General features: G+C 42.1%; 1 protein-coding gene across 1 annotated transcript; it reads left to right on the top strand.

Moving 5' to 3' along the window:
- Window positions 1-326: 326 nt before the first annotated feature.
- Window positions 327-9,967, top strand: mapkapk3 (MAPK activated protein kinase 3). Its single transcript, XM_047026242.1, has 10 exons — window positions 327-1,102; window positions 5,572-5,711; window positions 7,038-7,102; window positions 7,201-7,280; window positions 7,387-7,513; window positions 7,674-7,749; window positions 8,056-8,180; window positions 8,694-8,779; window positions 8,876-8,956; window positions 9,266-9,967. Exons 1-10 carry the CDS (start codon window positions 806-808, stop codon window positions 9,419-9,421), a joined length of 1,233 nt encoding a protein of 410 aa, XP_046882198.1. The 5' UTR covers window positions 327-805; the 3' UTR covers window positions 9,422-9,967.
- Window positions 9,968-11,711: the final 1,744 nt, after the last annotated feature.

The following is an 11,711-nucleotide window of genomic DNA, read 5'->3' on the forward strand; positions in this document are numbered from 1 at the left end:
TTTTGTGAAAAAGTGTTCTCCCTCTCCTCTACAATAACCATATTTTCTCTCCAGAATTTAATTATCTGTGTGCTACTGTCACAGCTCTTCTCATGTCTATCTCTCCTTTACACACACACACACACACACACACACACACACTGTTACATAATATATAATTCAAGACACCTTAACTTTAACTCTGGCCAACAGACCAAAAGTTACACCTAGTTTCCATTTAACTGAGCACCTAATTACAAAGATTCTTCCTTGACACCTGTACTGCTCCTTTAAGAGGCAGAGAGCCAGTAGAGAAATATGACAAGGAGAGGGACAGGGTTGCGCAAGCCCCCAGTGCCATTTAGTTCATGTAAATGTTACGAATCGTTGGGAAGTGTTGAGATCAACGGAAAGGTGCATTAGACCAGAATTCCCGTTTGGTCTGGATTCGCTGAATCATTTTAACACAGGAAACTTGAAGACTAATGCCTATTTATGTGTTCTAATTGTATAAAATAAGGCAATTATAGTTTAATTAATCATTAAGTTAATACACTTTTTTTGTAACAAGCATGAATCAGATGCGGTATTAACTTTTTACCTTTTATAGTTGAACTGTTGGGTTTACTCACGTTGCTCTATCTGGACTATCTGGATATCTGGAAGTCACACTTCTGCATCGCATTGCTGCCGCGCGCATATGGGTGTTTACTAACCAGTTAAATTTAGGATTTGAATCAATTACGGGACAGCGGCAGTTTTACATTAGTTTCTGTTCTCTGACATAAACTGGTGGACCATTTACTGGCACCACGTCTGTGTGACCATGCTACAAAACGGGAACGGTAAGGAGAAACCGTTGGAAGCTCCAAAGGCTGAACCAGAAGAAGATTCCCCGTTAGAACCTTCGAAAGAGACTAATCCGACTGACAGCGAGTCGGCCAAAAATGACACTGATAACGAATCCACGAAGTTCCCAATGCCTAATTATCCTAAACTGGAGATCAAGCGAAACGCAGTGACGGACGATTACAAGATTACCAGCCAGGTGCTAGGTTTGGGAATCAATGGGAAAGTTCTGGAGTGCTTTAACAAGAAGACAGGAGAAAAGTGTGCACTGAAGGTAGGTTATAGCCTTCAGCTTGTGACAAGCAGGTGGATGTGACACTGATGTTGGCATTTATGTTTTAATATGATCTGAGTATGTATAATCTGAGTAGTCAAAAGTAAGCAGAAAAGGTACTGCCACTGTATAGTGACCATATTGTATTTTATTTTAACTCATTTTTAGTTTGTGTGTGCACTCCTACTTGTGTCATTTCGCATATGAATATCTCTTACAGTGTGGCGTGGGTTCTGGGAAGGAGGGTTTGGGCTATTTATACATTAACTGAAACGCAGTGCAAAACCAAGAACTTGTTATTTTATGCTGACTCTTAGTAAGTCATACTAGTAATTGTCTTGTATTTTACTCAGTATTTTGGCTGAGAAGTGGAAACTTTGACCTACACACAATCCTGGAACCCGCATGACCAACATGACTGTCCTGGTTGTGCAGTGGAAAGCTGTCACCTGTCACCACAAGGCTGGAGAAAAAGATTTATCTCCTTCCGGTAATCCACCGGGCTCAGAATACTCAAACCAGGACCATGGAGCCAAGCCTAGACTGAGGTGTAGGTCTCCTTGAGGGGAGGAGAGACAGCTGGGGGGAGAACCATGGCTCTTGGATGACATGGAAAGGAGCACCTGACTTTTAGAAAAGCTTTAAAATAACAGCAATCTTATCTCGAAAAGTAATCATATTATTAAATGAATTGGATGGAAAGTGTATTTGGATACAGTGTTTGCCTATCACAAAGATTAACTTAACATATTCCACTTTAATAGGCATGAATTGTACACAGGCCTTTAGACAATTTGCTTTGAGTGGTATCAAGCCGTGAACTACATCATTCTACCTACATCAAACATCTCATCGGTCCCTGTTCATAACTTAGGCAGGGCCACAGTCACAGAGACCAAAGCCTATGCAAGGACTTCAAAGTCAAAGCAATTCCTGTTTAAAACACAGCCACTTAACCCTTTTTTTTAAGTTCACTCTATTTGAGAAGATGTTTGCACATTGACTGAGAACTGTTAATCAGTGACTGAAAGTAACACCACCCGCACACCCTGCCAAACAAAACTATTGTGTGACTTAAAGCAAATGGCGTTATATCTGGTTGGCATATTAGTGGTGTTTATGTGTTTCCTGTACCTTATTGGTAGATAGAGTAGATAAGCCAGCAACTTGTTTGCCGTGTGTGATTAAATGCACACTTGCCAGGGAGAGCCTGTTTTTTGATTTTCCCATTGATACTCTTGGTAATTTACAACTTAATGTCCTTATTGTTTTATCACAAGGCAAACAGGCAAAGGGGGACTGGGGGTAAAGGTGCTCAGTCTGGTTGAGCAGCTTTTTAATCAAGTCTTTGTCTTAATGCGAGATGAGGACAGGTTTCATGTATTCTGTAGACTTGGAGGAAAGCCAGTCTTTTAATCTAATCCAATTACAGTGATCAGGGAACTCTCATCTTGTCCAGCTGCCACTGAAGATGATTCAAGTGTGCTTAGCCTGGAAAGATGCAATGCTCCATGATGGTTCCCCGTAAAGAGATTCCATTTACTGGAGATTCCATTAGAACTTCACAGTTGGCAGGCAAATGTTCCATCCCGAAGCTCTGCTCATGCTGTCTATCCAAACATTTCAGCAGTTTTTTCATATTCCCCCTATTCTAGACGGTTTGTTTTCAGTGGCTCTTCATGTTTACATCTGTGGTCATTTTTAGGCAGTTTTGGTCCTTCTGAGTTTTCTCTGTGGTTCTGTGACGTGGATGTATGGTCCATTGGGTTTAGGTGTAAGGCAGAGTTGAACTTTGGCCATAGTTGAACTTTGGTCTCTAGGTTGATTGGTCCTCAGAGCCTATAAAAGAAGTTAATCAGTCAGATGTGAGAATTTCCTCTTAAGTGGTCAACGTGTTGGGTTGTCTGCACTATTGCAGTGTTATAACTTTTTTATAATGAACAAATACTTACAAGTCAAAATTGGCTAGTACTAATAGTTTTATCATGTGAAGCTTACTGCATTGTTTGTGTCTGATATTATTTTCGTACATTTTTGTCTCCACTTTCTCTTGTACTGAGAGGATTAATATTGTATTACCTCACTCAATAATTTATATAACTTCCTTATTTACTCATCAACCTTTATGATAAAAAACATTATTGGTTATAGAAGTGCCAAAAGGTGCAATACTGAGTAAACTGTACTAGATAAGCAGGCCAATATACAAGCAATTTGCCCTTAACCTTGATCAGTCTGTAAACAATCAACTACCTACACTTTGCAGCAGTGTCTGAAGCTTGCCAATAACACACTGCTGGCAGGGATATCATGCATGCGGTAAAAGCCCCAGGTTTGTTCTAAGTAAAAGATTGAGATTTCTTTTGGGGATATCACTGTGTTGTGATGTGTGAAGAAGGGGGCTGGGCAAGTAGTGTCTCATGGCTGTTGGGGAGTAGGATCTCATTGGTATATGTGTCTGAGGAGGATGTTGATTGGTTTATAGGGAGATCAGGGACAGGTGCGACATTAGCCCCCAGAACGTCTGCAAAGGGCACCAATGATGTCATGTTGCATTAGAAGTGGATCCATCTGAGGATTATATCTTACTCACCCTGTGTGGTAGTGTGTTGTCTTGTTTAAACTACCCTTGTGGGGACTTTTAAACTAGTGGTCACTAGTAAAGTAAGAAACTACTGACCTTATGGGAATTTTTTTTGGGCCCCACATTTTCAAGTATTATTTCAAGGGGGGATTTGGGTCAGAATTAAAGGGTAACAATTACATGGATAGTTAAGTTTAGATTTAGGTGTTACGTATAACACCATTTCTGAATGGGAATGAATGGTCCTGGATAGTAAAATAAACCTGTGTGTGTATTTGTTTATGTGTATGTGTAATATGTGTGAATGTGTGTACACTTTTGTGTTTTAATTTTTGAACTGATAGTCCTTTCAGTATTTCATACTGTAAGTTAAAAGCTGTCTGCATTTAGCTTAATCATAAGGGTCCCAATAAAAACACTGCATAGGAAATTCCTGTATTTTTATAACAATATTCTGTTTGATTTCAAGATGCACTAGACAGATGTGAGAAACTCACTGTTGAAGAGTATCTACACTCTGAAGTCATGTCTCAATGTGAGCCTAAGATAGACATCTATTATGAAGAACGACGGAAGTCTTTAACTTCCACTTTCAACATGCCCCTCACAAACATGAGGCAAGAAGCTTGCTTCCTCTTAAATGTTTTATCAGGGCATGGTTTGTGAAAACGTTTCTCCCACACAGCCAGAGCTCAAACCCCACAGCCATACCCATACCATGGCATGGGCACTATCACACACAGGATACACAGCTATAAATAGAACTTCATGTTACTGACTTTTTCTGAAGTTAGTTGAAACCTGGGGCCTTTTGTAAATAATTGTAAAAGACAATGGATATTAAGATTTTAACGGTTGTTGTTGAAACATTGAGCTTGCAGAAATCCTTGTGAAGCATATGAATAGTATGTATATTGTACATTGCTATACTTGTGTGTGGCATATTGTTATGTGTTTTTGCTGTGTGTGTAATCTGTGACTGAGCTGGTCTTGTGAACTGCAGATCATTCCATCTCTGTAAGCTCCCCAAAATACCCTCTGATGGAACGCATGCTTTGTCAAGGCCTCTCGCCTGCTGCGTAACAGTGTGTGTGTGTGTCTGTGTGTGTGTGTGTGTATGTGGAGAGAGGAGTGAGTCCGCAGTGCCTATTTCAAATTGTTGTTGTGTGAGCAGGGAATGCTCTGACCCCTTATCACATGTAGTAGGGAACAGCTTTGACAGACACAAATGATTGCTTTGACTAGGGTTGTAAAAAGCTTTTTACAGTTGGAGAATGTTTAAAAACACATGAAAATTGTTGGGCATGTATAGAATTCTTTGAATTTATATCAAATAAGGAACTTTAAGGAACTTCTTTGAATTCATGTGGAGCAATAATAGTTTTATATATATCCATTAATAGTTGATGGGTTGGCTTAAAACAATTATCTGGTCATCGTTTTTCTAGGAGTTTAACATTAATGTCCCCAAACTTAAACTCTAACTTGCATCATTCTACCATGCTGGACACCTGATGTTAGCATTTGCTGTAAATAAGTCAGGTTGGTCATAGGCCAATAATTGTCTTGTGTCTCAGTGCGAATTATACAATGACAATCGGGGGGGGGGGGGGGTGAACTTCTTCTCCAGGGTGTAAAGTAATATTTATGATTACAGGTAAGAACGATATATAACGCTATCCAAATGTATCGACCCCTCCCCCCCGGACCTGTTGTTTTCACCTCTTTTGGGGGGGGTCCCAGTCTTAATAAGGGGGGTCAAACCCCGTCCGTAATTCGAACCCTGGTCTCAAGCCCTTGAGACAGAGAGAGTCCTAGGTGCAGATAGCAGTCTTTCAACCCAGTCCAGATCTGTGTCCAGTAATCCTTCTCCTCCCTGTCTCAGATCCTGTACGACAGTCCGAAGGCCAGGCGGGAGGTGGAGCTCCACTGGAGGGTGTCAGGAGGGCCATACATTGTTCGCATTCTCAGCCTGTATGAGAACATGCACCACGGGAAGAAGTGCCTGCTCATTGTCATGGAATGGTACAGTCCTGTCTGTCGTCCTGTCATACCCCACTTTCTGGAATCCCTCTCCTCCTTCCCACACCACTGCTTCAAGGGGCAGTAATGGTCGCTTCATCTAATCAAAGAGTGCAAAGTATAGTACTGGATCCAAAGTTGGATAGGATTGGGGATGGACTAATGTGAGATAGATTTGAGATGGGTCAGTACACCTAAGGAAACACATCCTGACATGAAGGACGCTTCATGAAACTTTACAAACACATCAATATGTTGCATCAATAACTGAGCTTTTGCTCTGTGGGATCTTTCCCATATCTTTAACATTGAACATGTATCTGATAGTATTTATCTGATAGACAAGTATATGTGTGGAAGTCTGTGAATTCAGGCTGGGCTATCTTGCCTTTCTGTGCTCAGTTCAAGTCATTTTACTGCCACTCGTACCCAGTTGGCCAACGTCATTAGGCTAAAGGGAAAGGTCAGTTATGCAGCATGGTATGTGTACGGAGGGCAGGAGTGTGAGTAGGCCAGCCCTAAACTCCATGCAGGGTCACCACCTGTGCTTCTCAGATCACTCCAAACTCTCCTCCCTTCTCAGAGATGACACCGTAGTCTGTCACCATGTGCTGGAAGTCTGTCTCACGCTAGTCCAGACTCTGGTTTGTAACCTAGATGACGTAACTGTCATTTCAATTGAGAAGCTACACATTTGCCCCCGCGCTACATTAACGGTGATGTGTGGACATTAATAAGGAAGGAGTTTCACTGGTTAAAATATCATCCTGCTGCGCTGATATAAGATTTCTGGTTCATCGTTTCTTCTCAGTGTGACCTGTCATTTTCACATTATCTGTTTATTCAAAGAAGAGTGGGATGACCAGCACACAGATTCTCTGAGCGTGTTGTCAGTAAAGTAATCTGCCCTTCCTGTAACAAGGAGGGTCACAGGAGTTCAACAGCTCAGAAGGCTCAATAAAAAGATCCTATGACAGATTCTCACAGACATTCTTTTAGTAAACCCCATCCTCTTCTTACATGGAACAGTTTCGAAAGGAGAAGCAGCGTAACAGTGTGATTGTGTGTATCATAGCTTGTATGAGGTCATGGAAATATGGGGACAACAGTTTGTTGCGCATAGCAGCTTGTTGTTGTCAGTCCAGCCTTTCACTCAGTCTTTTTTAGGTTCTATCTATGTGCACAGATTTACCACCCTGCTACCTGCTTTTAATTTATACCTTCATCCCCATCTAGCCTACTGCCTTTCACACTATCTAAAGACAAAATGCTGTTTGTGAAGAAGGTTGTACACATGGTCAGTAGGTGACAGTGTTCCTCCATCTCCAGTATGCAGGGAGGAGAGCTCTTCAGCCGCATCCAGGTCAGAGGAGACCAGGCCTTCACTGAGAAAGGTGAGGTTGGCTGGGAGGAGGCCAAGGCTCCATGTCCATCACCTCAGTCAACATGACGTTTCGATGTGCTCGTACTGAGGTTTGGTCTTCCTTTTCAGAGGCTTCGGAGATCATGAGGGACATTGGCACGGCCTGTGAATTCCTTCACAACATAAACATTGCGCACAGAGACATTAAGGTGAGAGGGGCTCTGTCATGTACACAGAGCCATAGTAACACAAACGGCTTCTGTCTCTAGTCATATACTTGTGTCCTGTGTTACTGAAGGGGCTTTCTTTTATCAGCCTGAGAACCTGCTCTACACCAGCCAGGATTGCAAAGGTGTCCTCAAACTGACAGACTTTGGCTTTGCCAAGGAGACTACGCTACACAACGCCCTGCAGACCCCCTGCTACACTCCTTATTACGTGGGTCAGTTTTATTACAACCTTCTCTGCTCGAAAGGCAAATGTAACATGGACTATGAGAACGTCATGATATGACAGAGAAACATATGACATATAACATTTAAAAAGTTGCAGTCTGTCACTAAGACTAACAGTAATACTTTTTTTGGTTTCTCCTCGATAAGCCCCTGAGGTTTTGGGCCCAGAGAAGTATGACAAGTCCTGTGACATGTGGTCTCTTGGCGTCATTATGTACATCCTGTAAGTACTGCATGAAAGCTTGTGTTTCCGTGTATGACAGAGAGTAAAGGAGAGAGAGTCCGCCTTAGTTGTAGGGGTGTGTCTAAACTTTACAACGTATTAACATTTTAATGCAGTCCTTAAATATAATTCTAATCTTAAGCTTTTTCATAACGTAGTTCCCTAAAGAGCTTACGAGAGGTGGTTAGTTGTGTGTTTGAGTCTGAAGACCCAAAATCTTCTTATTTTTAAATGACAGGGAATACATAGCATATAGAAACAACCCAGTAAAGTATTTGCTTTGTGTGACAATCCTCTACCCTGCAGGCTGTGTGGGTTTCCTCCGTTCTACTCCAACACGGGCCAGGCCATCTCCCCAGGGATGAAGAGGCGGATCAGGATGGGCCAGTATGAGTTCCCCAAACCGGAGTGGGCTGAGGTGTCAGAGGAAGGTGAATTGGGTCACTTGTCAGCTAACATCCTGCTCAACTCGTTATCTCTGTTTTCCTTAATGGTCATCCATTTCCCTGAATATGGACTTAAAACTTGTTTAGCATACACTACACCATCACACGCATACAGATTGCTTTTTAAAACCTTTGGCAAACACAAGTGGAATATGCACATGTCCAAGCACAAATCAGTTCAAGAAACAATAGGCAAAAGAACAGTAGGCATAGTCTGTCTGAATGTACTCTGTGACATTGTCACGTGGACCAACTGGTGCCTGCTTCCCAAACAGAAGCCCTGACAGAGGGCAGCTCTGGTGGAGAGGGCTCCACTCAGATGGCTCACCACGTGCACACTATCATATCTCTCACTCTCTCTGGGCTCCTATCTCTTGCTCTCCTTGGCATTGTCTCAAATAGCTCCAGGCCTCATATCATTAAAACGACTAAAACATGAGCAGTGTGTGTGCTTGTGTGAGTATTACTGATCCTTTTGTGTTTTCTTTGCCCCCCCAGCCAAACAGTTAATCCATCAGCTGCTGAAGACAGACCCCAATGAGAGAATGCCTATAACGCAGTTCATGAACCACCCCTGGATCAATGTAAGATCATGGATATGTGGGTGTGTGTGTTTGGGTGAGTGAGTGAGTCTCTGTTTGTCTTATGGCTGACTGTGTCTCTCTATGAAATTCTTACAGCAGTCCATGGTTGTTCCTTCCACTCCGCTCCACACTACGAGAGTCTTGACTGAGGACAGGGAAATGTGGGACGACGTGAAGGTGAGACCCAGAGCAACACTGCCACCCTCTGGTCATTAAAGGGAATGCATGTCTCCCAAGACTTTTCATGAACTCATGCAAACAGTCCTATAATGTTGTCACAGTGTAAATGAACAGAAGGATCCCTCAACCCTTGCTGGGCCTTGTTTAGTAGCTGATCCACAAAGGAGAGGCAAACAGATGGGTCTAATCGAGTTACACCACATAGATGACAGACTGATCCTCACTGTTTCAGATTACATTTCTCTCATCCTGTGTGTATCTGTCTGTGTGTGTGCGTCTGTGTGTGTGTGTGTGTGTGTCCTGTAGGAGGAGATGACCAGTGCCCTGGCCACCATGCGGGTGGACTATGACCAGGTGAAGATCAAAGATCTGGACACGTCCAGTAACCCACTGCTGAATAAGAGACGCAAGAAGGCAGCTGCAGGCAGCAAGAGTGGAGGCACTGTCTGTAACAGCCAATGAGGGGCGGAGGAAGGCTTGAAGAAGATTATTTGAGGAAGGAGAGTTGAACATATGAGGAACAGCTGAGGACGTGAAGTCGGGGGTGGGAGGGTAAGACCGGGGCAGGAGACTAGGAGCGTGTCTCAGCAAATAACCTCATCTGTGTCTGGTCACTGCAGAAATGAGCAGGCTCGCATACACTGTAGGTCTTTCATTGATATGGATTGCTGGTGGGTTTTGTATGCTGTTAGTGTGTCTTTGTAAGTGTGTGTGTTCATAAGTGTTTGTGATGGCAGCGAGGTGGATGCTGGATTGCCTCTCCACTTCAGGTTTCTCCCATCATCCCTGCACTGTTGGGGTCATGCTCATGTGTGGAACATACATTGCTGTAACACACCACAAACCAGCTACTTGGAATCCCTTTGATTTTGTACCTAAGAATACTTAGATGGTCGATCATGGACTATGCATGACACCGGCACACTAGATTGTATGTGGTCTCATTTGTATTTGTACTTTGTTCTTAGTTTCAAACAATAAAGCAGATTTGAAACTAGTTTTCTTGTCAATTACTGGACAGGGTTCTGATAAGATGTTTTCTCACATGTGCACAAAACTCCCTCTTATTCAATCCCAGGATCCACACACATGCACGCATACAACGGTTTGTGAAATTCTGGAAGTGGTCCTTCTATCTAACACAGAAGAGTCTGAAATCCTTGAACTCATTTTATGCTTCCTAGCAGACCCGTTGGTGATGATGTTATTCTGGTACCGCCCTCTGGTTGTGAGAGCAGAGCGGTGTGTAAGCGGATGATTTCCCAAGGTTGGGTTGTAAACTTTTGTGTTGTCACTTGATTCTTTACATATTGTGGTGTTAGCACAAGTACAAACAGTATTTGACTACAATTGGAATTTTATTTTGATATAAAATGTTTCCTTGCTTTGTGCACTAGTTATAAATAGGAGCAGTGAAATAGTTATTTGGAACACAAGCTAATGACTCAACGTTGACACAACTATATGTTAAGAATAGCTTCATCATTTAAAGGAAAACCTTTCCCCTACTTCAGTTCACACATTTTCCATTGGGGATGGGTTTGGTCAATTACTTGCTTGAAATGTAGCCTGGCTTAGCTATTGTAAATATTGAAAATCAGCCAAGCTTATATTTGGCTCTTTTCAGATCATGACCTCACAGCTGTTGTTTGGTTCACAAGCAAATATTTTCTACATGATAAACATTGTATTCACCAGCACAATTAGACAGCAGTTTATAGCCTTCTTGGTCGAAGTTTAGATACTTCTCAAGTTGAAATATATTGTGTTTTTAGTAAAGTTAAAAGGATCTAAATTAATACATATTGTAAAATAATATGTAATCACAATCTACTGCATTATTGTAATTCAAGTAATAATTATGCAAAACAACAGTCACATGATACAACATCCCCTAACGGTTAAACCTTTACCAACAGATGTCATAAGGCTTCAGCTCCCCTCAGATCAAAGCACAGTAGCTCCGCCAAAGCCACCGTGTCCTCTAGCATGTTCAGCAGTCATGCCAGCAGGCCCTAGTTATGACAGGGGGCTGACATCCAGCATCTAGACGCAGTGTTTCAGGGGAGGGGGTGCTAATAATCTCACTCTGACCTTTATGGTGCAGTGAAGAATAAGACAGGTCATGTCACAGAGCTCTTGTGCACAATAATTCTTCCCCAGTTCTCTTACTTTTCAGTCTCTCTTGCTCTCTTTGTTGTTGTTTTTTATACTTTCACACAAGTCTGCTCTACTCACTTTGTTGGTCACAAACACCTTTAATAATGTTCCTTTTTCATGTAGTGTAGGTTCATTATTTACGATTGATCTGTAACTCTACAACACCTCTCTGTGTAACCAACGTGTCAAACTTACCCATTTATCATTGCTGAAGATGGATATGATCCAGTGAATAAATACTGCCATGTAAGTACTGCTGATAAGGGTACCACTGGCCCCTGAAATAGCCTCCAAACTGGGTAGACGGGTCACATGATATTGTTATCTCTACAGGCTTAGGCTGCACTGTTAATTGTGTTTGTGTGTTCACCTACAGCAGGATCACCTGTAGGTAATCAAATGATGTGATCAGTTGATGTGTTTGTCAATACAGATTCTGTAAAGTTGGACTATTGTAAAATAAAGTGTCATTCGTGGCTATACGTTGATACGATGATTTATTGCAACTTCTCAATATTGCCCAATGAAATCCATGTGGTCAAACACCCTCTCACACAGTATAGCTACTTTCAAGATAAAACCATACACGTGT

The sequence above is a fragment of the Hypomesus transpacificus genome, chromosome 9 (genome assembly GCF_021917145.1).
Source record: "Hypomesus transpacificus isolate Combined female chromosome 9, fHypTra1, whole genome shotgun sequence".
In the NCBI taxonomy this organism is placed as follows: Eukaryota; Metazoa; Chordata; class Actinopteri; order Osmeriformes; family Osmeridae; genus Hypomesus; species Hypomesus transpacificus.

Excerpts from the sequence above, each read along its gene's own strand:
- mapkapk3 (XM_047026242.1), top strand. The coding sequence starts at position 806 with ATGCTACAAAACGGGAACGGTAAGGAGAAACCGTTGGAAGCTCCAAAG. Across the intron at positions 7,281-7,386 it reads TTGCGCACAGAGACATTAAG|CCTGAGAACCTGCTCTACAC; the intron begins GTGAGAGGGGCT and ends TTCTTTTATCAG. Across the intron at positions 8,780-8,875 it reads TGAACCACCCCTGGATCAAT|CAGTCCATGGTTGTTCCTTC; the intron begins GTAAGATCATGG and ends AAATTCTTACAG.